The sequence below is a fragment of the Plectropomus leopardus genome, chromosome 9 (genome assembly GCF_026936395.1).
Source record: "Plectropomus leopardus strain MGB_pleo_1.0 chromosome 9, ASM2693639v1, whole genome shotgun sequence".
Taxonomy (NCBI): domain Eukaryota; kingdom Metazoa; phylum Chordata; class Actinopteri; order Perciformes; family Serranidae; genus Plectropomus; species Plectropomus leopardus.
The window spans coordinates 37,803,078-37,828,600 of record NC_142184.1 but is presented as its reverse complement, the minus strand read 5'-3'; the positions used below and the strand labels follow the sequence as shown (position 1 = coordinate 37,828,600).

General features: G+C 38.9%; 1 protein-coding gene across 2 annotated transcripts in view; it reads right to left on the bottom strand.

Annotated features, from left to right (window-relative positions):
* ephb2a (eph receptor B2a) overlaps positions 1-25,523 on the bottom strand; it is a 103,208-nt gene that overhangs the window by 56,165 nt on the left and 21,520 nt on the right. For both annotated transcript variants that reach the window (XM_088082697.1, XM_088082696.1), the window contains exons 2-3: positions 3,928-3,992; positions 1,217-1,901 (exon numbers count right to left, since the gene is read on the bottom strand). In XM_088082697.1, coding sequence (XP_087938823.1) covers positions 1,217-1,901; positions 3,928-3,992 — 750 coding nt within the window. The remainder of the gene's footprint in view (positions 1-1,216; positions 1,902-3,927; positions 3,993-25,523) is intronic.

Here is a 25,523-nt window from a genome sequence, read left to right as displayed (position 1 = left end):
ATAAGCAATGCATCTGCTAACAGATTCACAGACAAAATAGAGACTATATAGACAGCTAGACTTCCTGCTTTGTTTTAAGCCACACTAGCAGCATGGCTCTAGGCATAGCACTGTCAGTCAGGAGGTCAGGTCAGTCTGCCAGCGAGCTCACTACAATCTGCAGGCTGTCTTACCATCTTCACTTTACTTAACACACATATACATTTTCCTTATTGCAGCGAAAGATAGCCATACACCTTCCGAATTCTTTTTCCGAAATCAAGATTTCTATGTTGCGGAACCTGATATTTTTTAAAACGGCACCCTTGTTACCAGGTCGGAGCAGCTACACTTTTTCTGCATGGCGCGTGCGATCCTCAGCAAAAATACACACTGAAAATGGTCTTTTTATAACCATATTGACTTTATACCACCCTTTACTACAGTTTCAATGTCTTTATGTGTCACACATATGAATAAATACAAATTTATCTGTTTTACTTAACCTTTCCTATTTCTACTTCAAATAAAAGCCCTCTGACGATGTTTTTGTCAACAGAATCATTTTAGTTTTTAACACAAAGCATTTTACTGTTAAACATTTGCAGGATCGTGTTGTTGACAATGCAGCAGCTGCACAGCTTCCTAAATGAGGGAAGTATGTGCTTTTAATTGTGGAAATACAGTAGTTACAGCAACATGGAGCTCTGTAGCAGCGCTACAACAATAAACGCTGCCAATGTGAACACACATTGCTCACACATGCAGTGTGGCATGTGCGTAACCTCCAGGGCATGTGAAGCACACTGCTTCCTCAATACAGCCTCTCCAGTATGACGTTAAGAGAAAGATGAGCGTCTGTATTTAAAATCACACTGTCGAGATTTCTAAATACTCGGTATACTGTAATTCTGTGATACCGCCCATGCCTATGGAGACCTGAAATGTCTGCACATAATTTGAATGACATTTCAAATATTTGCTATGATGCATTTCAGTCTGGTCCATCTGGACTATATTTTTATTCCTGGAGCCATGCTGCCAGTGTGACTAAAACAGATTCATTGTGGTCATCACTAAATCTTCTGTTGACTGAATGAAATGTTCTGCATCTGGCAGAAGACAGTAAGCAGAATACCAAAGGCAAAAATCTGCTGTGACATGAAATCAAGAAGACAAAACAGAGGTGTCATATAATAGAGCAGCAACTGTAAAGCAGCACTGGCAGGCTCCTTACCTCTGCAGACTGTACCATTCTGTACCGCCTCATACCCGGCTTTGCACATGCAGCGCCCAATGGGTACCATCCACTCGCCATCCCCGTTACAGTACAGCTTAATGGGTACATCCACTTCCTCCCCATTGGGAACACACACCCCTCTGGCTGCCACTAGAGAGGTGCTCTCTGCTCCAGACAGAGTCTCAGGAAAGACGGCACCATTCTGGATCACACTGGGGCATTTCCTATAGAAAACTCTAACAGCAATGAGTGACATGCAGGCACCATAATCCTGGAAAGCAAGGTAGAAGCCATTGCGAGAAACGGGTCCAAAACTTCTGACTTCACTGTTGATCTTCATGATGCGGCCACCAAGATCAACTTGAGAGAAGCTCTCATCAGCTGCTATAGTGTCCACTTTTACCCAGGGGTTCTCCATCCAGGGTGGAGATGATTTAGTGGCTGTGTCAGAGTCAGACTCATAATAATACAAGTTGAAGGTCTCCTTGCAGGAGCCAGGGACATTGGGAATGGAACTGCAGTCACGCACTGAGAACTTCATCTGGACATGGATGCGCTGAGCACCACGGCGGCGGATGTATTTGGTCCGTACCCAGTTGTTCTGGCTGCTATCGAAGACATTGCACACCTGGTATGTCCGGATGGTGTTCATGTTTTCATCATAGCCGCTAACTTCTTCCCACTAGAAGACAGACAAGAGAAAAAACTACATATATAGCAACACACAACAAATGTAAAAAGAAAACGACGAACACATTGAGTGCAGCTGCAACTGCAGCTCTGCAGCTGTACTGATACTGTGCCCCCCGCTCGCCCTGCTTGTGTTCTGGTCCTGGTTGCACCGATGCTGTGATCTTGCCTTTGGACAACTACCGTTATTGTAATATGACATGCATCTGTTTCTATTATTGCTGTGCCTCTCTCCCCCTCTCTCCCCCTCTCTCTTTCTCTTTCCTTTTTTGCCATGATTGTATTTCATTTGTTATTTATGACATCTATTGCTCGTCTGTCCGTCCGTCCAGGAAGAGGGATCCCTCATCATCCTCTACCGCTCTTCCTGAGGTTTCTTCCTTTTTTTTTCCCTGTTCAGGGGTTCTTTTTCGGGAGTTTTTCCTTGGGTGATGTGAGGGTCTAAGGGCAGAGGGATGTCGTACACTGTAAAGCCCTCTGAGGCAAACCATGTTTTGTGATATTGAGCTCTATAAATAAAATTGACTTGACTTGACTTGACTTGCTCTGCTCTCTGCTATGTTTGCATTTGACAAAATTTAATCAATCTTTTCCTCATAGATTATGTATTATTTGCAACACACAACAATGTGCTTGACCAAACCAAAATTTAAGACCTACCCACAAATTTGGGATTTGTTCTTAGGTAAGATCATAATCTATGCACACTCATGAGCAGTCTTACTGGGATAGGCTCCAGCCCCCCCCCCGCGATCCTTGCGAAGACAAGCGGTTACGGACAATTAATGAATGGATGAATGTTTGGATTATTTTAAAAAATGCATTATAGCATTTTAAAACAGGCACTACACTAACACTTCGATTCACATCAGTTATGTTAATGGAAACGATGCTATCTATTAAATTATGATTGATCGTGCTCGAAATGATCACTGGTGGTTCTAGCGGGTAGGACAAGAAGTGATGAAGTAGCATTCTGTGGATGTTATTTATAATTTACAGAAACATTGTAGGACTCAAGGTTAACAATCTTTCGCCCTCTCTCTGTTTCCCTCCAAGAGACACTTTCCCTGTGTCCAATAAGTCCTAATAATCTCCTTTTCTGCACTTAGCCTCGACTCAATAATCATGTGATGGCAGATGTTATTGCCATGGGACTGTTGTGATAAAACTACAATGATGAGATAATGAACTACCAAAAGCAAATCCCCACTATATTTTTATTGGGTTTTTTTTCTAAATTGTTTCTTGTTTATGTTTTTTTTTTTAAAAAATGATTATTGATGATGATTTTCTGCCTTCTTGAAGTACTTTGTGACATTGATCAGAGAAAGTCTGCTTTGAGTTAAGATTATTATTATTATCATCATTATTATTACTAGCATTTTTATTATTTGTATTATTATCATTATCATTAGCCTATAGACTAAACATGGACAACAAAAGGAGACCCATAGGCACTCTTGTGATCCTTATATTGTAACACACCAACAGGTTCTGTCTAGCTGCATTCTTAACAGATGTCATTCAGGGTGTATCATGTGCAAAAGAAAGGGGCCTTTTGGCAATGAGATCATATGCTGAAAGCGCTGTCAAAGTGGTGGTATTAAAAGAGTAAATAATGAAAACGAGCTGGGACTTGTTTTTAGTTGAGTAACTTTAGACAGTAGTACTGATACTTGTACTTCAGTAAGGATCTGAGTGCTTCTTTCACCACTGTAATTTGCTTTGTAGTATTAATTATTTACAGAGACTTTCATCAACATTTTTTAACACTGAAAAGATGGTCTCCCAAAACTGAAGATTAGAACATTTGAAGTTATTCCATTGAGAATGAGATACAAATAACTCATTGTCCTTTGAGGTATTTCAACCTAAAGACCTGATGTGTTGGAGGTCTTAAGCTGGCATTAGAAAGACATTCACATTTTCTCATGAAGTTACCTGCCACAATGTAACAGAACATTTGTAAATTGTTTGCGTGTTATGTTTCTAGTGTCTTAGTTCGTTCCACTCACCCCCTGTGATGGGTAGATGGTCCAGCCCAGTTCTGCTGTAGCGGTTGTTGAATCCATTAGTACTTCTGCAGGGAACAAAATTAGAAGGTTAAAGTTGGAAAAAATATCACAGAACATTCAATTCATTTTTTTACGGAAGCCCTGAGGGCAAGAAACAATTTTTTTTGGGGGGTGGGGGGGGGTGGGGGCAAGAAAAAAAAATTATTTGGGGCGAGAATTTTTTTGGGAAAATGAGGCTTATTTTCAAGTGTTTCTTTTTGTAATACTCATTTTTTTTTACAAGAGGCTGATGCGCACCAACAAGGAACTTTTCATTTCTCTCTGCACTCTAAGCACAACGTGCATGGATGCTGTTTATTGAATCACTAAATCTAAATCACCACTCAGGCCCGTCAGCTCAGTTTTGATTGTTTCATATTTCAGCATCAAACCTTTGACATTGCTCCCTGCTGGAGGCTGCTGGTAACTACTACTGTTGATGTCAAATTTTGCATTTTGCATTTTGAAGATCAAACATTGTCACTGCTGCAAGTGACAGTGACCACTATGATCATAACTGCTTTGGCATGGTCTTTACATTTGCCCTCTGAGGAACTCCAGAGCTCAACTTTCCCTGTACAAATGGGGGACACGTCAAGAGACATTGTTTTACGAAGAGTGTTGTTAATTAATTTTACTGAAATGCCACAGTTAACATCTGCAAACACGTTCTGCTTTTAAGCCACTAAAAGTGTCAGCCTTGGACGCTTTCCTGCTCAAGATGCCATGAGAGATAGACATTCCTGAGGCCCCATCTAGTATACAACAGGATGTAAGACACCTAAATGACCTCCCGGGGTCACTCAGGCATGCGAAGTAACAGTCATTCATCACCTTCACTCTCAGTACCTCATTTTCCCCCTTGCTGAGATGACAGGACATGTAAACAGGACATTGTAAATTCATTATGCATTCTTGTGTTGAGACTAACATCTGACAGAATCGCTTGGACCAAGGTTGCGAGTTAAGTTTAACTTAATTCCCTAAATAAGAGTTTGTCTCTGTGCTTTGATGAATAAGTAGGACCAACTCCCATTCTTTTATCATTTTTTTATCATATCGGTAAACCAACAACAAACAAGCGCTCCTTTACCATGGTAAGGTAAATCTAAAATATGTCAGCATATTTATATTTTTACTACTACTCGTATTTATACTGTGTAATTATACATTTTATATTTTTACATTTTATTTTATACATATAATAGTACTATATACACACACACATATATACATATATATTTTATTTATTTATTTTCAATCATATTTTAATCTCCAGAGTGTGAGATTCATCAGTCTAATCTAACCCTAGCTGTTAACATGAATTTACAGATATTAGCACTTTTTACTTTAAAAAAATAATATAATAATTAAACTACATACGATGCCCTCCGTGTATATTATAAATCAGTGCAATTATTGACTGCTATTTAGTAAAAACTTGAATTTTGTCTCTGCATATTATGTATTCAAATGGCTTGCCAGAGACTTCCGGGAGCAATTCGAAGCCTCCATGAGTCACGTAACGCTCAAGCATTTCGAACTTCCGTTGTCAGTACTCTGTCTATTCAAGTCCACAAGGTTCGCCTATCCAGCGCAACAGCTTGATCTAGGATGTAAGGGGTTATCCACGTCTCCACAAAATGTGCGCGGAAACAGCCCTCGATCTCCTGTTGCTCAGTGAGCCTCAATCTCATCTCATCCACTTCATTGTCCTGCGACTGGAAATTAGCCAGAAGAAACTTTGGTAGAGGAACAGATCTCGGTCCAAGTCGGGTCAGCCTGATGCCGGCTCTCCTCCCTCTCTTTGTCCGGCGATTTCGGTTTCATTTCTCTGCTCTGGTCTGACCGGCCGCTCGGCATATGCCGTTTGTGGGGATCCTCTCACAGTGTGCTGCATTCAGTCCAAGACCTACACAACTCTTCCTGATGTCGATAGGTGTTTCTCTGTCATAGAAAAGTCGTGCTTCAGCAGAAGGGGCCATGGTGTAGAAAAAATAGAAAAACAGAGCGAAAAAGTAGACACCATGGTCACACCATTGGTGTGTCGACATAAAATGACAAATTCTATTATTCTAGTCCAACTATAAAGGAAGTAATCTCTGTCTGCGTGTCAATAGCTGGGTTGCCATTACAGATTTGTGCAAAACAGGTTTATTTTAATTGCAGCCACTCAATAAAGTCAATCTAATATTGCCGTAATTTCCTTGTCTTATATAAGAGTTAAGAAGATCTCCATCTCTTCCTCCGTCCAAACATACCGAGTCACATGTTTTGTAGAATGTCATGTGATCTCGTTGTACTTTACTTCTTATTTGGGTTAAATGGTGGTTAGCATCTGTCATGGTTCCTGCATCCTCCTCCCCCTCACTGCCAGTAGATTTCCACTCACCTTCCTCTGACCTGCTCTACCTGCAAGCCCCGCCCACTGCTGCAGCCTGCTCTCCCCACAGCTGCAGCTCATCAGCAATCAACCCGGTATTTAAGACACTCCAGCCCACACACACATTCCCAGATCGTCCTCTGCAGCATGCATGTCTTTCCAGCACTCTCCAAACAGATCATCCGTTGCCGACTCTGCCTGTCCCCGACCTGCTCTCCTCGCCTGACTCCTCGTGAACCTACCTGCCTTCTGTCCCCGACCACGTGCTAAGTTTCGGCATTCCGGAAATCTGACGGATTCCCTGATAAAGACCTCTCTGTTCTTTTTTGACGATTCTCCTGCCTGATCCCTGCTGGTACTGTTGTTTCCGTGGACGGACTTCCCGGTAACCGAACCCCTGCCTGCCCTCGACCACCTCTCCCCTCGATCCCCGACAACGCTCACACACGTGTTGTCGGCTCACGGAGCTACGGGGTTTCCTCGTCACCAGCCACAGTGGGTACAAGCTTCGTGTCTTCGCTTTGTGTGATTCCCAGAGCTAGGGCTAGGGCTCACAGCTAGGGCTCACAGCTCGAAGAACGAACTCTCAGTCTGTATCCTGTTTTCCATTCGTGTTGGTTTTAATAAAAGTTATTACCAACTGCCAGTGAAGTGTACTGTACTGCATCTGGGTCCTCCATACACCCGTTACAGCATCCATAAAGCCACATTACGACCACCCAGTGTTACACATCATGAGCTATAAAAGCGAAAAAAGTGTTTTCATTCCATTTTTATATAGAATATGCCTTTTTCGAATCTTGCGAGCATAAAATTGTTTTTGCAATAAACTCGAGTTTTTTTCTAAATTGATGTGTTTCCGTTATTTTGTATCCGTAATTTAATTTGACCCAATTTGAGGGTTAATAGAAACCTGCCTATAGGACCGCTCTGCTATTGCAACTCTAAATGTCTAAGTTTGCCATACTAACTTAAAACATTAATAGCTGGAAAAATACACCTGCTAATTAAATCAATGCTACTCTCAATAACGACAGTGGCTATGTCCAAGCAAGTGATTTGGTGTACACATTTCACCATTGTTTCTAAATTAATAGTAGTTTGGGGCCCTAGGCAGTTGCCTGGCCTATTCTTTTCTGAGCAAAAGTTTCTTTCGTCAGTTGAAATCCCGGTCCATGTGACAGGGAGGAGGAGGAGGTGGCAGAGCTTTCAGCCCATTTGGTTTTTAGTCCGTTCAGACCTGCCACCCTGGCTTTGCCTCCTCTTTCTTTCCTCTTTCTTTTTGGCTCTGCCTCCTCTTTCTTTCGTTCTTTCTTTCTTTCTATTATTGCTCTCTGGCCTTTATACTTAAGTCATAATTGCTGATTAGTGACTCTAGGTTCTTCATTGAGCACTTATCCTTCTCTGGAGCACAAGTTTCTTGTGTTTTAGTTGAACTGATACACTGAGCTCCTTTTCCTTCTCTTACTCTCTCCATCTGAAAACGCTCATGTCTGTTTACTGCTTTATGCTCACTGCATTACGCTAACTCCATTGCCTCTCCGGAGCATTCCTGCTCCCTTGTCTCCTAGTTTTCCCAGATCCTGGCAGCAAAATTGGCTGCGCATTATCGTGGTGATAGCTGTGCTGGTGCTGTAATCCTGCCTTCGGTCATGCTCGTGCTGTGGCTGCACTGATACTTTACCCTCCACTCGCTCTGACTGTAACCTTGGTTTTGCCACTGCTGTGGTCCTGCCTGAAGCTACGCCTGTGTTGTGGGTCCTGTTTGCGCCGATGCATGCCTTTATTATGAGCCAAGCCTCCACTATCAATATACGCATGGGACTCTTATGAACACCCAGAATATTATCATAGAGTGCATTAAGTAATTTCACACCTATCATTAATGTAATATGACATGCATCTGTTTCCATTATTGCTGTGCATCTCTTCCCCTAATTCCCCCTCTCTCCCTCCCTCTTTCTCTTTCCTTTTTGTGATGATTGTATTGCAACTGTTATTTACAACATCTATTGCTCGTCTGTTTGTCCTGGAAGAGGGATCCTTCATCATCCTCTGCTGCTCTTCCTGAGGTTTCTTCCTTTTTTCCCCCCATTACAGGGGTTCTTTTTCAGGAGTTTTTTCATCGGTGATGTGAGGGTCTAAGGGCAGAAGGATGTCTTAACATTGTAAAGCCCTCTGAGGCAAACCGTGTTTTGTGAAAATGGGCTTTCTAATCAAAATTGACAGACCTAGCAGTCTGCCCCTGGTGTTTTTTTTTTCTCACCAACTAGAGTGCATTTCACCAGTGTTTCTGACTGCAAATAGCTGCAACTTGTGTGTCATGCTCTGTGTCATGGCAGGTGACAGGTGTGTCCCATGGAGCTGAAGAAGCACAGTGTTGAGCGTGAAGTTGTTGAAATGAGTAGTTCTTGAGAGAGCTGCAAACAAAAATATTACAGGCCAAGCATGAGCAATTCACTCTAAGCAGTTAGCTCTGGAGGGTTGTCAGTGGTCACTTCCTCACAGGCAGTTGGACTGGAATGACATACTGTATGTGTCCCCTCTGTTTGTGTGCTGATATTATTTCCCCTTCAATCTGCAATTTAGACAGCTGTCACAACTGAGCGACTCAGGCAGTTAACAGGTCTAATGCTGTTACAGCTCTGGTCAGTATCTCTCAGCTACCTTTGCCCGGGCTCATAGCCGATCTGGTAGCTTTTTTAATTTTACCAGCTAATACTCAAGAGATGAAAGTCATCAAAACTGGTTTGTGGATAAAATATGTACAATAATTTACTGAAAAAATCTGATATACATTAAAAGGCTCTTCCAGGAAATTTTAAATGATGCAAGGGCAGGGTAGTCCTTTACCTTCCATGCTATCCCTGAATAACATTCCACTTAATAATGTCTTTATTTATTTTTTACCCTGACAATATGGACCATATTCCTGTTTACTGTACTCTGAGAAATATGACCAAGCTGAGTATTGTTGTGTGTTGTGTCTAGATTTCTTTACCTTGTTTTTATTTTGTTTTTCCAATTGTTATTACACTATGACATTACATAATTTGCTTTTGTTGTGTTATCTATAATAAATTTATTGTTAATTTAAATGGTTACTGTGTGGTCCTCCCTTCTTTGTTATGCTCTTGAACGAGCTGGGCATAACACACTGTAACTTACACATGCTTTCACATTATTGTCAATTTGTGTGCAAAAAAAAATCAATAAAAAAAGTTTATTTATAAAAAAAAACATTATACACATTATTATACACATTAAGTACAATATGTTTATATATAATATAATAATATTTATTAATATTTATCAGGGCTGGCAACTTTTCAGAAAAGTTTGGAGTGAGATTTGGCATAGCATGGCTCATTTTGTGCATATGTAGCATTGTGGTATAACTGGGCAGAAGAAGGGAGAGCAAAACTTACTTCTTGACAGCTCAATGAGCCTTGTTTTATTCCCTTTAACTAACACAGGGAAATATCGACATATTCACCCAAAAAACAACAACAAACTGACTGAAATAATTGAAAAGCTTGAGGCATTAAATAACAATAAAGAAAATATATCACAAATATAGGGCCACTCTGGTCTGTCAAGCTGGCAGTGGCACGCACACAAGACCTTTCAATTTGCTTTCAAAATAAAAGCCGATCTGCACTAGTCAGGCAGATTTGATAAGCAGATCTGCCTTGAGAACTCTTGTTCTGTAAAATTATGAAGGAAGTCCAAACAATATTGCTCATAGCTTGACCAGCCCTCTACATGAGTTGTTATGTTATGTTATGTTATAATGGTTGCGTTGCATCTCTCCCTCTCTCTCTTTTCTAAAACACCCTGTTTGGCAGAAAGTTGCATCCAGAAGTTTTGTAATGTTCTGAAAACAACCACCTCACACTGCAATTGGCCAGGTGAACTGACCTTTTTGACCAGTTATGAATTTATGGACAATTTATTATTTTATTTTATCTTGATGAAAATGTCAGCCTTGTATTGGCTTTCAGAGTCAGACTGAAATGCAAGCATCCACTGTTGCTTCCAAGTGGCCCCTTTTTTCTGGCTGCTTACTTTCTGTTAGTATCAGCAGCCATTAATGAGGAGCAGGGAGGGAGCGGCAAGCCAGGTGTCAGAGCCGCCGCTAAACAGGAATAAAGAGGCCATGAGCACTGACCCGCTACCAGTTCCCACAGACTCAACCAAGAAGGAACAGTAGGGAGAGAAGATACTGAAGATCTGAATGTGTCACACAGACCTGTGGTCTTTTACACATTCCTCAGTCATTACCTAGGAATTACTTATGAGCGTTAATTGTTTTATTACAGGAAGCACAGTTATTAGATGGGGTGATTTGCTTTATGTATTGAAAGTGTTTCTTGCATTATTAAACTCTGAAGTCTATTTCTAGGGTTGGGAACCAAATTAGAACCGAGTACTTAATGCCAAGTAATGGGTGCCCGTGAAAAAACATTTGACCTCTCCAAAAATTTCACTGTGTCCTGTGTGTTACTGAACATCCGACATGCAGCAGCTGGTTAATACTGAAAATGCACAGAAATTGTTTTGTTATTATGAAACGTGCCTGAATACAGACTGTGTGCGCACTTGGATACTAGAGTGCCGCACATTCCTGTCTGATCCAAAGTAACTGAGCCCACGAGATTAATTTTTGTTTTTTAAAAACAGCAAGCACTTATGAAAACAATATGCTATGTCTATCACATTTTGCTGATCACACAGCTGATTGATGGATTGCAGCAGACTGACAGCGCCGCACAGTAACAGAGACAGACAGCACAGTGTTACCTCACAGTGTCTGAACAGTTAAAAGTTGAGCGGAGGAAAGTGACTTTTTCAGATTTCTACAGAAGACTTTGTTTTAGTCTCAGATTCAGTCAGACTTAAGATGGAATTCTTTATAAATGTGACAACAGATCACTCCGTCTCTCACCCAGCTGCTCTCTGCTGCTTCCCTTTCTATCAAGGCGGATTAAGTGATTAGGGGGTTTAGTGCCCCAGCCTATCTGCCTTGCTTTGATTTCACCCATTCTCTAACTGGGAGTGATGGTGGGCTGTAGAATAAGTTATGCTGTTTTCACACACAACATGCCTGGCTGCCCAGTTATTGCGCGTCAATCAAGACTTAATTCACTTTTAGTTCAATAAGTGCAGTTTAACATTAACTCTTGATGTTTTTTAATTTTTATTTGTTGTTGTATAGAATAAAGACATCAAAACTTTTTACTGACCGACACCGGGTGATGAGTTGGAATGAGAACGTGTTGTTCTAAACACAAGTCACAGTCAGAGGCTACAAGATGTACATATGTGTCACAGGGTGATGGTGTGTGTGTGTGTATGGCCTTGTAATTGTTACTTTGTCGGGCCCAATTACGAGGAGCCCACTCACAGTGTAGGGCCCTTAAAATTTGTGGGTCCCACCAATTTGAATTTAATATAGCTAAGGAGCCTCTCCTGATATGCCTAAAGCTTTTTTTTTTACTTTCCCCACAATGTGACAAAAACCGGGCATGAGTGTTTAAGTGTGTGTAAAGTTTTTTTCTCTCTGTTGCCCCCTAGGGCTTGCTGGATGCCACTACTGTACACATACACACCTAGGAGTATGTAACACTTTAATCAATCAGATGCTGCCACTCAGATTGTTCTCGAGATTGTGTTTTGCTGCATCAGAATGTTAGCCCAGAGCTGTGAAATGTACATTTTGAAGAACTTTTTGCTGTAATTGAAAGGTAAGTTGATTTTATTTGAGTTTGAATTTATTTATTTGCTATTGTATATTGCTCTCTACCAGCTTTGTGCAACTGTGGCACAACAATAATTTGTACTGTACTGTATATTTATTGCTAAGTAAGTTATCTGTATCCTCTCCTCAATAATGTCTATACCACAACTTGCTATACTAATTAGTGCAGCCCGGTAATGTTAGTTGTACATCGCTAGCTGCTAATACTAGTTTGCTAGCTGCTCCACATAAAAATAAAATGTGCCAATAATCCGGTTTTGAACTCTTCTTAGTTCTTATCTTATCTTTTGATACGCTGAAATTAGTTATTGCTAGCCGCAAGCAGCTAGCCTTTAGCCGCTAGCCAATAAATGTCCTAGGTGCAGTCAACAATTTAGCAGCTGTTTTGCCGACTAATTGGAGGCTGCATTGTAACGTTAGCTGTGTTGCTAAATGTGTAGCATCTCACAACGTCGTGCCTTGGAGACTGACAAGGTGGGCAAATTTTATTGTAAGAAACAATAACATTGTGACTGTTTGTTAGGCAGCAACAAATCCATGACTGCAGCACAGAGAATTTTTGTTGAAATTTGTCCGGTCTGTTGTGCCTGACTGAGGAGGCAGCAACCCCTCGCAACCCCTGCACCGTGTTCAGCAGGCAGATTAAGAGACTCATTGTGGTTACAGGTAAGCTTATTTCTGTGAAGTGTTTGCTATACATTTACATATGCTTAAATCTGTAAAAGGTAGTTTAATTGCTTAGTCAGTCCTGACCCTCCTTTCTTTCTCCCTTACTGGCAAAACTTTGGCATTGCGCTGTATGTGTGGGTCTCTCTACAGCGACAGATGAATGAAATGGGCAGCCACGTGATATACATTTGTGGTATATGAGTGACAGGGAGGTTAGAATAGATCGTTTGATCGACTTCATCATTAAATTAATGAGACTGGGGTCTTCACGCAGCTCACCTGCTGAAAACAGGTTCACAGTTGAGAGTACAGAGGGAGAGAGGTGAAGGGAGAGGCATGTGTATGTGGAGAAGGAAGCTGAAAGGAAAAGCAGGTGTGCTTGCTGTGGCTGTTTATGAACAAATATTAAAATAAAAAATAATTAAATAGAATTAAAATGGTGAAAAAGAAGCAACCTACTAATTCTTATTTAAAAATAGCTTACTAAAATGGGGACATGCAGTATGTCTGTCACTCTGAAAGTGTCATAATTTTGCAAAGCCTCACAATCAGCTATAGATATGATACCTAAATATGTAATTTTAGCTTAGTAGATAAGGCCATAAAGATATAACATTTAGTAACTGCAGTTACTGCAGTAACAATTGTTATTATATAGTAACACTTTTTTTGTTCACATGCTATGGCTCAGCATGATGGAAGTAAAGAGAATAAAACTAGTAATAAAAACAGACTAATTAATGTATCAAAATTAAATCAAAGTCAGTCATTGTTCTTCTAGTAAAATAATAGAGAAATGATCAGGCCACACAGAGAGATGGGGCTTGGGAAAGAAAGACACACTGAAAGCAGTAGACAGACAGGAACTTGCTCTGCAGATACAGGTGACCGGGTGAAAACTGTAACACAAGACTGAACAGCTTGATTACGATAGTAAGTCTGCATGTTGGCAGTAAATCAACCTGTAATGAAAATAACATCAGAATGTACACAGAAGCAGTAAGCAACTGATAAGAAAAATAGAAGGGCAGCCACCACCACAAAAAAATCACAGACAATTCCTCCAGTTAAGAATTCAAAAGGTCAATATTGTCCTGAAAAATGTGTTCTGATTGTGCAAATCATGATAAAATATTACTTATGTCACAAAATTTTGGGAAATGCACTTAAATTTTGGATGAGGGCTTTTATTTGGCATTGGTGGGTATGTGGCAGGGATGATGGGACAGCTTGAGTCAGGGCACCAGAAAATTTCTCTTATTTTCGATGTATGTAGGTATGTCGATCATTTGGAGAGTAATGCTTAGGTTGTGGTGAGCACAGGAAAACTGTTTACTCTAATGGCAGGAGTAGCCTTATAAACCATGAAGTTACGCTTAAAAAACAAATAAACAAAACCTGAAGCAGTCAAAAATATTTAATGTAAGATAGATAACATAAGATGCAGCCTTTAATGCAAACAAATCAACCTGATATAAGAAGGAGGGCTGTGTGTTATATATTTACGATCATCTGATGTTGGATACCTAATGATAGAACCTTTTTTTTTTCAGCAGCATGATTTCCAAAAGAAAGTATACAGCCTGTTGATGATGCAAACTTTCCTTAAGCTTAAACTAATGTTTACTATGTGTATAGATCATAAGTTGTTTTCTCATACTGCCACCTTCATCAAACCAAGGTTACACATTGCCTCATTAATGTTAACTGGTTCACTGGTAACATTAGTTTAAAGCCAAAATGTTGCCAAATAGGCACTTTTGCTTTTCACTTTGATAATTGGACAAATTCTCCACCATTGCCTAGTTGGCAGCTGTTGTCACATTATAAGTCAAATCTGATACCATGAGGTAGTGTGAGCAACAGTGTGACTCTGCTGTTGCTATATGGAGCAGACACACTTTCACTTGATTATTGTAATGTCTGTCATCAATTTAAGTATTGATAACATGCTTAGTATCTATTCTTGCATTGTATTTTTTTAGTTTATGGTTGGCTAATAAGAAAACAATAAGTAGTTTTCAAAGCAAATAATGGTTGGAAGTAATCTGATCACTGTGTGCCTGGCATCAGTGCAACATCAATGAGTGCGTTTGGACCTCTGTATTTGTATTTGTATTTGGACTTCTGTATCCTGGTTATAAGACTTATCCCGGTTATAATCGTATTTTCGATGGTGTTTACATGAACATAGAGAAATCGGGTCATTCATATCCCTGTATATATGATGAATACTAGTATACTGAATACTGTTTTTTTCATTGCAACTTTGCAGGAGGAGTATTTGCTACGTGACCCACTGAGGCAGGTGCTTATGTCTTGGGGTACGGGGTGAACTCATATCAGTGGAAGAATGTCGGTCAAGACACTACACAGTTTCAGAGTATATTTCTATTTGAATATGAATGGCAAAAACGTCACTGGTGTTAAGTTTGTAAAGATACATGTTTTATAGAGATTAAGATAATTCAAATTACGATGTGAAACAACTGTTAGAATAATTGGTTGATGAATTAAAACGGGCAATCTCTTAAACAGTTATTACCAGTGAATACCCGATAAGTCATTTTAAAGAGATTTAAATGCCTTTCTCTCATTACACATTAAAGTTCATGTGCTATGTTTTTTAAATAACTCTTGGAATGAAACTGAATATGTATATCTTTGATAAAGTTTGATACAGAATAGGGAAAAAGGTAAATGGATAGTTTTCCTGTCCCTTATAGTATTGATGCATCCAAGGAAGATGGATCTCTTGGATGACTTGTGAATGACAACCACAAATCTCCCAACTGCATCATCAAAAAAATCGTAGTCAATGACAGGCCTCAATTTTCCCTTTTTGCAGTGAAGCGCAGAGAGGCAGCCACTGAAATTGAATACAATTATGGGGATTCAAAATCGCCATGGCGTGAAAAGGTAAGTGGATTTGATTATTATTATTATTTTTATAATTTTGAGAATATAAACTAAAAATAAAATATTTCTTCTTATTTTTTATCTGAATACAAGGTGATTAACAAACAGTCTCCTGCTATGGCAGACTTCCCCTGAGGACAGAAATGGAAATGAGGCTGGCACACAGGTAATGGAATGATGTATATAATGACGTTAAAAATGTATTTATTATGACCTGTATACAATGTACTTAAAGTGCCAAGGTTGGAAAGTGTTAACATTGCTCTCCTGATATCTATTTTTGAGTGTGTATGTTTATAAATAGTACAGTTTAAAATATTCACAAGAAAAGATATGGCAGATGCAATGTGCTGACATAGCTACATAATGTAGTCATACTACTAAGATTGGACGGTGTTTAATTATAGTATTTATGAAGCTTGTCAGTCAGGGTAACACATTCGAGCTTGTGATAGACTTTTGATTTAGGGAACAGTAGACTGAACAAGCACATTTCAGATCTTGCCTGATAGAGCAAGGTACATCACACAAATATTTCTAGTGTTGTCCGTATTGGGCCACTTTATGTAACAATCTCATATCAATATTTTGTCTTGTCGTTATGGGGCCACTTAATGTTACACTCATATCCATTTCTAGTCCTGTCCTTATGGGGCCCTCCCGTGGGGCTCTCACTGTAAGTGACTTATCATATTCGGAACAACTGACAGTATCAGATCATAAGTTATTATGGTTGTAATTATGCACTTTCTGACGTGCTATATGTTTAAAAGGTTATCATGAATGTGATCCACTGCAGCCCCCAAAAATGTCTGTGAGAGTGATTAAGACCCTTTGAGCTGACCCTGGCATGCACTTAGCTTTAATTAATATGTTGTTTTAGCAACAGTTAGCACAAGCTGACTTTTTATTTACGCATTAATATCTTTGCAAACATTTTTACTATCAGTTCTCAGTGTGTTCTTTTGTCTTATCTGAATTGCAGGTGATCCCAGATGTGGCACTAAAGCAAGACACGTTCCCAAAAGATGGGAATTTCCCTGAGGTTTCAAACAGAGATGAAGCAAGCCAACAGGCAATGGAGTACTGTAAATAATGCTGTCACAAGTTATGTATGTTGACTTGTCCATGATGTAGCTTCACTGCCAAGATTAGAAGGTGTTTAATTATAGTCTTGATGAGGATCAGTTAACTTTACACACTCGCCCATATATGTACTTGTCATCTTATCCTTAATGGTCCCTCCTGTGTGGATCTTACTCAAAGTTTACGTTAAATCTGAACAATTTGAAAATAGTCTAATTGCAATTACAACTCCATTATTGGAGTTCATTGGAAAATATTGAGTCATTTCACAGTGTTGTTTTGAATCATGTTCATATGGAGATATGCTCCTGAACATTTCAGTCAGTGATCCCTATCAGGTGGACTTTGATCAATGGTGGTCGTTTTTTTGACCATATAATTGTCATACAAGGCATTGTGGTCCTTTTCAAATGCTTGATCAATTTTGTTGTTTTCAGCAAGGCACGTTTTGCCCAATGCTCGACTCTATGCAACGTCTTCATTCCTGAAACTAAATTAGCTCCAGCTAACTGAGATACTGCTCCTCCTTGAAACTTAAGTCCCTTCTTCGGTGCTAGGTTCTGCTGAGGGTGCTAAGGCCATTTACAAGTGCAAATCAATGTGTACGGCTACTTGCAAGTCACTTGAGTCAGCATATCGGCATTCCCATGAAACTCTGTGAGACCAATCTTTTTGTCTTCTTTTCATTTTCTTTCTTCGATTGATTTTTAACAATTGCAGCCTCTGCGATTTGAAAATTGTGTTTTATAACATAGCAATTTCACTATAGTTAATGCAGTTAATTGTTCAGCCCTACTTTACATCATCTGGGTATATCTTGGTATTCAGGCTAAATCATTAAACATGTAATATACCCCTTCCTGAACTGTTGCACCATATATGTTAGCTTTGTTACTTGTTCAGATCTCTAGAAAAGGCCCTTGCATGCACCCACTATTTAGTAACATGCTGATGCAGAGATTGTTCTCACAGGAGCTACCCTGTTCACGTTTCCTATTTGCTCTTAATGCGTAATAATAAATAATTAATAAATAATAATCCATCAGACGATAAGGTTTTTCAAAACCTGGAGAGACCAAAAAATATTCTGCTATGCATCAGTTTTTCTGAATGTCGGTTGTTTAGTCAAATCTGAATGATTTGTATTAGACAATGCATTCATGACGGTCATACCAAGAGGCTACTAATTCTCTATGATAACTTATATAAAATGTTACATTGTAACAATATTAAGTACTCAAATCATTGCTGTTTACCCATGTGAAGAAACGTGTTTGCAGCAAATTAGTGGTCTCAAAGTACACATTAGCGCATACAAAAGCTATGCAGAGGGTACACATAGAGATTGGAGGTGGTCATAAAGGCAAAGGGAAGACATACAAAGTATTAGAGAGAATTTGATTTCCTGTTGCACTGGCATAATTTCATTTTCCCTCGCAGCCGTTCCATTAAATGTCTTGCATCTTAATGCCTGTAGACGATTAGTCAGCAGAGATCTAGCAAGATTAAAGTAAAGATGACAAATGATTTTGTATGAATGCATGTTGTGTAATCCACTCATTGGTAATCCACTCAATCACCATTGGAAATTAAACAGAAGACTAAAATAACATCTGTTAGTCAGAGAAAATGCAAGTCTTCCAGTAAGAGCCAAATTGAGTCCAATCAGAGCAGATGCAAGTCTTCCAATGACAGCCGCACTGAGTCCAGTCAGAGCACCTTCAAGTTGTCCAGTAAGAGCCAAACTAAGTCCAGTCACACAAAATATTCCACCTTGCAGAACTGATGTAAATGAGGAGAAAATGAAGCAACCATGTCTTGACAAGGAGGTTTTACAACCCCTTGAAAAAGAAGGATCAGTCTATGTTGAGCCAGTCTTAAAGACAGAAGGTGGTAGAAGAAGATAAAACAAGAAACATCACTGCATTTATTGTGGACAAGTAGTTTAGAAAATGTCAAGACCCTTGTTACGTAAACACAGTGATAAGGTTGATGTTGCAAAAGCGTTTCATTTTCAAAAGAACTCATTTAGAATATATCCAAAATAAGGGAACACAACACCGAAGTTTTGGAGAGTTAGAAAGGCAAACTCGTTTCATTCAAGCAACCACAGAAAAAAAACTGAAGGACAAGAATTTCTGCATTGTGTGCACTGCTATGGATTGTTCACACGAAGAGTGATGTGGTGACACTTTCAGGTCTGCAAATTCAATCCTCATGGTAAGACACCTAAACCAGGAAAAACAAGAATCCAAGCATTGTGTGCTTTTGCTGAACCTGCTCCAGTTGGATTTTGCATACTGGAAATTCTTAAATGATATGAATCCAGACATGATTGCAGTTGCAGTTAAGAAAGACCGCTGCATTCTAGAGTATGGTTACAGACTGTTCAAGAAGAATGAGAGGGTAATCAGCCAACACCAGTTTATTCGACAAAAACTGAGAGAGCTTGGCAGACTGGTACTGGCAGCAAACAAAACTCAAGACCTGAACAAGACCTGAAAAGTAACATCAGGTTGTCACTGCCACAAAACGCCTTGCTGGATTCAATGATGATACGGGTCAGTATCAACGTCCATTTCTTGCTCCTAAAGTTGGACACAGTTTGCAGTTTTTACGAATGAATTATGAATTTGCACAGTTTTACTAAGAAAGCTGGAAATATGACATAGCAAGCCAAGCATTAACTCAGCTTGACCAAGCCAAGTGGAATTCTCTCCAACTTCTGCCATTCACTGAGGATGTCCAAAATCTTCATCGCTATCTGTCTGAGAAACAGCAACAACACTTGACTGCCCTAAAAGAAGAGGGTTTCAGCCTCAAACTGGAAACAACTTGCCAAAGTGACCCTAGCACAAGTTATCCTCTTCAACTGCCGCAGAGAGGGAGAGGTGTCCAGAATGCCCTTGTCTGCTTTTTTGTCAAACAACATATCAGGAACACATGAAGATGTTAACTTGGCTCTTACACCACTTGAGCAGAAGCTTTGCAAACACTTTGTTTTTGAACAGTTCCAGTTCTCCTCACCCCACTCATGAGGGACTCGCTCGATGTTCTAATTGAGAAGCGAGAAGAATGTGGGGTCCTTAATGAAAATGGATTCCTGTTTGAATTGTCTATTTCTATCCACTATCTCAGGGGTTCTGACTGCATAAGGCAGTTTGTGAATGAATGTGATGATTTGAAAAACCCCAAAGCACTAACTTCAACAAAACTCAGGAAGCACATTGCTACCCTCTCAACAGTTCTAAATCTCAAGAACTGGATCGGCTGGCAGATTTCCTTGGGCATAACACTGATGTCCACAGAAAGCATTGTCGCCTTCCAGAGAGCACCCTCCAGTTAGCTAAAATAAGCAAGGCTCTTTTGTCATTGGAGCAAGGACGGCTTGGAGAATAAAAGGGTTGAGCCTGGATGAAATCAACATCGATGTGAATGGTATTAAGTCTTACTGTATGTTAATATAGAAAAAAGTAAAAAAGGACAACATTGTCCTTCTGTAAATTACTCTGACAATCAAGAGTATACAAAAGTACAACAGAGGTAGCTCATAAAAGTTTCATCTTTCCAAATCATTGTTTTTTTTAATTTTATGAATCCTTTTTAGAGACTATTGATACAGCAAGATGTTCACAAGAGGATGATGACATGGAGGGATGTTCCCAAGAGGATGAGGACATGGAGGGGTATTCACAAGACGACATGGAGGGTATGTGTATATTATTGTTTTTTTGTTTGGTCATGAATGATCTATTATTAGATATAAATATTTACAAACCCTACAACCATGTCTCTTTTGGAAAATTTAAAGAATGGAGTAAACTCAGTATCAGTTTTCCCGAATGATATATTTTCAACAACAAATCTGTATTGAAATCACAGAAATAGACTACAGATGGGATTTAAACCTACATTTTCTACCACTATATGTAGTAGAATTGAAATAATATGAACTAACTTTATCATGCATGATATAAATGCCATATACAAATTGTACCATTAGTTCTATTCTGTTGGTCACAGGAAATTAATTGTTGTCACATTGGCAAGAACATAATGTCTGATAAAGACCTCACTCTTGTCAGCCTTACCAGCAGTTACTTTATATTTCAAGTTGATACATCTGTCTCATATATTTGTATGTGCAATTCTTTGTACCCAGATTCCAGTATGTCAGAATCACAGGGGCCAGAAAATGAGGGCACTATGTCATCCTCGCAAGACTGTACCTCCCCAGCATATGCCCAAAACCAGAATAAATCTGCAAAAAAAGACAGGTGAGCTTCTACAGATAGCATCCCTAAAATCAAAAGAAAGAAGAATGTCATAATATGGTTCTTTTGTGTAAAAGCAACGCTTTTTAAGGCTTGCGGAAATGTGAAACTTTTGAAAAAATTCAAAAATGTACTAAGAAGTCACTGACTTAAAAGAAGGGACTACCAAGTTGATCTCCTTGTAGACTGTCAATGCAAATATAATTTAAATACAAGCAGTACATAAATGAAAAGGTATTAACTCAGTACTTTGTCATTCAGTTGTTGCATATTATTTTATTTATGAATTTATTTATTATTTATTTAACAATGAATTTAATGTGTTTTGCAGCAAACAAATATTTTTGCCATCAATTTCTTGAAGGAGACAAAAAAGGTAATGATTGGTTTCCAGGTAATGGTAGAAGGGTAGAATGAGATTTGATTGTCTCCAGAGGAATGATAACAGTGATCTTGAACAATAACTTTATTCTTTATTTCAAACACACTCAAGGTCCATAGAATAGAATAGAATAAACTTTAATGATGCCCAAAATGAAATTCATATGTTTGGCAGCTCAGCTGCTATCAGCTAGAGAGATTTAAATCCCAATGGCTATAGGTATGAATGATGGATGCTGTAAAGTTGAGTGTTATTGCCATTCACCCAAAGCATTCACAACCGCAAATGGAAAGGAAAAGACAGCGAAAGCTGCAAGCCGACTACATGGCACATGTAGACAGCAGGATTTCCTGATTGTAATGTATAAACTATCACCTGACTGGAACACATGACTACAACAACCAACAGAAACAGTAACAGCCATTAAACATGACAAAGACAAACGTCCCACAAAAGGCCCCCAGTGAGACCTGGTTCCAATCATAGCTCTTCTCACCCTGTTTGTCCCATTGCCTTGCATCCTCATGTTTTATATGGCCTCCCCAGCAGACTTCAGCATAGAATAACACACTTGCCACAACAGACAGATAAAACACTTTAGCATTTGCAGTTCAAAGTAAGATCAAGGGTCTCTTAAGCCTAAAATGTTTTCTTTTTATGCCTTTTATGCCTAAACAACCTGTTGTCAAAAGAAGCTGGACAGAGGAATGTACTGCAGTAGAAAGACATTTAAGGAAATACATTGCGATGTGTCAAGTTCCAGGTAAAACAGACTGTCAGCACTGCATTACTGCAGAACCTCAAGCCCTCGGAAACAGAGACTGGAAAGCAGTCAAATACTTAATCAAAAATCGAATTTCATGCCTGAGAAGAAAAGTCTGGTGAAAGCACTTCATTGATCAGAGGTATAAACACCACATTAAGGGAACGATCCCCAAAAGTACTTTAGCGTTTGAGAGAAGCTCTTACCAGAGGAAGGACAAATGTTAATGAAAATTAATTTTTCATCCTTTGTTGTGCTTTGTCCTACCTCCTGTAGGGGTATCGCTTAATTTCTGGTAGCTTCCTAATAGCCTACACATATACCCATCACACAAGATTGATTTTTCATTTTATTAAGTTTTTTATTTTTTCCATTGGGGCCTGAGCAGTGAAAGTGCCATCTGTGTATATTTACAGGTCCAAAGGTTTTTTTCATATGTGAACAGTTTATCATGGTTTCAAAATGTAAGTTTTCACTGTTAATCAGGAACTTGTTGTAACTTGTTGTAGCATGTTGAAGACGGTCTCCTTAGGACTTTTATATCAAATGGTGTGTGACAAAAACTATTAGGTGAACACAAAAGCTGAGGCTAAGGTTGTTGTCAGAGTTGGCCTTTTTTTTCTATGTGAAGTTTTTACACATTTTGTTGATTAATCTAGCCTCTGAAAATTGGATAAAACCCAAACTGGAATTGCCGTTAATAAAGTGTTTGGAAAGGGACTTAAATGCCTCAGAAGGTACTGAATTTAACTTGACAGTTCCTGCATAAACCTAGAGTTAAGAAAAGCAAACCTATAATAAAAAATACCCTTTCAGAAAACGTTATCTTTGAAGCTTTACTCCTTTTATTATAGTTCTTCATTTTAATGCTGTAGTATTACAGGATAATTCAAGTAAGTTAACCTGTTGATGTAGGCCCGCTAGGGGTTGAGGCATCAGCATCCCAAATTAATAATAATATGAAAAGCAGCATTTTTACAGCGAAAATAGCAGCTGTATGATACTAAACTCAGTATGTGCATGTTCTTTCCATAATGAATATGAATAAGTAAAATAAAAAACGATTTTTACTAGAATTTGAAAGATCACCTTTTAACACAAAATTTCAAATTTGTTTTTTTCTTAAAAAATCATTGTATTTTCATTAGCCCTTATTTTTATGGAATAACTCAATTCAATATTTTAAGTAAAGGATGTAAAGAAACAAAGGTTGTCTTTCATTTAAGCCATCAACCATAGTTGTGGGATGTTTACTTCAGTAGTTACAAAGCATCAACTACAGTGATAAGGTAACGTTACTTACTGAGTTAATGTAGTTATTCTGTATCTTGTGTTTTCTTTGTGTTGTCCTGTTAGCTCTGTCTTTTGCAATATTAAACAAAAATTACGTACTTTGATCAACCCATAATGGCATATAGAATTAATGTGCTGAATTAATTAAATTCTATTTCAATTTTTATTTAGTTTAAATGGACTAGGCAAATCACTTTTTGATTTTAATGTGTACAGTCTGGAGCTGCCCTTGTATAGCAACAAAACACTCCTGCTCTGAGGATAAAGCAGACTGTAAATACTTTATTTCATGCAATATTTCATGAAAAACTGATGGTTAGCCCTAGAAAAAACAATGTTAGGCCAAAATGCAGACAATGGGATCAGTTATTAAGGCCAAACCATGGAAAGTATCATTGTCTCCAGATAGTGACCTTGAGCCCCATTAAGATATGAATACTTGAAATGTACATATGTAAGTAAAAGTGGACCTCATGAGTACCGAATGCTGGAAACTGGGTCCCATGAGTGTCTAGCATGGGGACAAAAGTTTTGAATTTTGTTAAATTGAACTGATAATTGTATTTAGGACCTTCTCTTAATCCTGCTTGATTTTTTACAGAGCTGTAGAACTACTGGAGAGGGTGGACCCCACAATAGGGCAAAAAAATTGTGGGCCCCTCAATTGTGGAACACAAGTGTGTGTGTGTGTGTGTGTGTCTGGTAGGGGCTCCGTCTGTTTGTGGGGATTTTCGTTGTTTTCGTGAGGCTGGTTATTTGAGCTAAAGACACCTGGGTGCAGCTGGTGCTGATTGGTGTGCGGGCTCCACAGACTGATTCATTTGGATGTGTTTAGCTGCTCGATTACTTTTTTTTATTTTATTTTATTTTTTTTTTTAGTTTATTTGACGTAATTGTTTTCCCTTGCTACATTTGTTTTATTGATGTGAATATTTGTTTGTGTGTTTGGTTATTTGATCTCACTAACACAGATTTAGACAGATTTGTGAACAATATTTGAGAGAAATGTGTCTTTTGTGCATATAGAAAACATTTTAGATCTTTGAGTTCAGCTCATGAAAAATGGGAGCAAAAACAACAGTGTTGCGTTTATATTGTTGTTCAGTGTATATTTAGTTGTGTGTTGGAGCTCCACTGAGGGGACAGCAGCAAGGGGCTCAAGCGTTTGTGTTCTGGCACAACTACACTGACACCAAAATGGTTCGACTTAGTCAATACGTGATGATCATGGGTAAAATGATCATTCCAGCACTCTCATGATAAAATGAGAGAGAGACGAAGACTTCAGAGGACTCCTTGGAATCTCCTACAAGGGCCACATAGCAAAAGAAGTCAGGAAAAAGATCAGACAGCACATTGGCAGTATGAAGACCTACTGACCACAGAGAAAGTGGAAATTGAGATGGTATGGCTATGAAAAGATCTGACAGGCTCTCTAAGACCATCCTTTAGGGAACAGTGTGTGGGAAAAGGAGACGAGGCAGACAGCGGCAGAAGTGGGTGGACAATATCACTGAGTAGACAGAGATGAGCTTTGCCGAAACTTAGGCCCATGACCACCAGAAATGGAGTCAGTTGGTGATGCCTTCAGCAGTGCAGTGCCTGTGTGCTGAATACTGCCATAATATTTGTAGTTAAATACAGTGTATGTATTAATATTGCAATTTCCCAGTGTGTGGACGCTGACTATATCTTTGAGGATTTATATTGACAGGTCAATACGATAAATATTGATACTTGCATCTGTATACAAAATACTCATTGATAATGTAGTGGTTTAAATAGGGGATTTATTAATTAATTAGCAATTAATAAAAATTATTAAATAATTAATAAATCAATACCAAATAACCCATAATGCAATATTATGACTCAGAAATATGAATTGGCATAAAGATGAAGTGGAGTAATCGGACTCAACTTCGGCTATCAGGAACAATAAGTTTACATTAAAAATTAGAGTTTAAAAACCTCGGACCACCCATTACAACAGAAAGGTCGATAGCCCATTTTACCTTATAAATTAA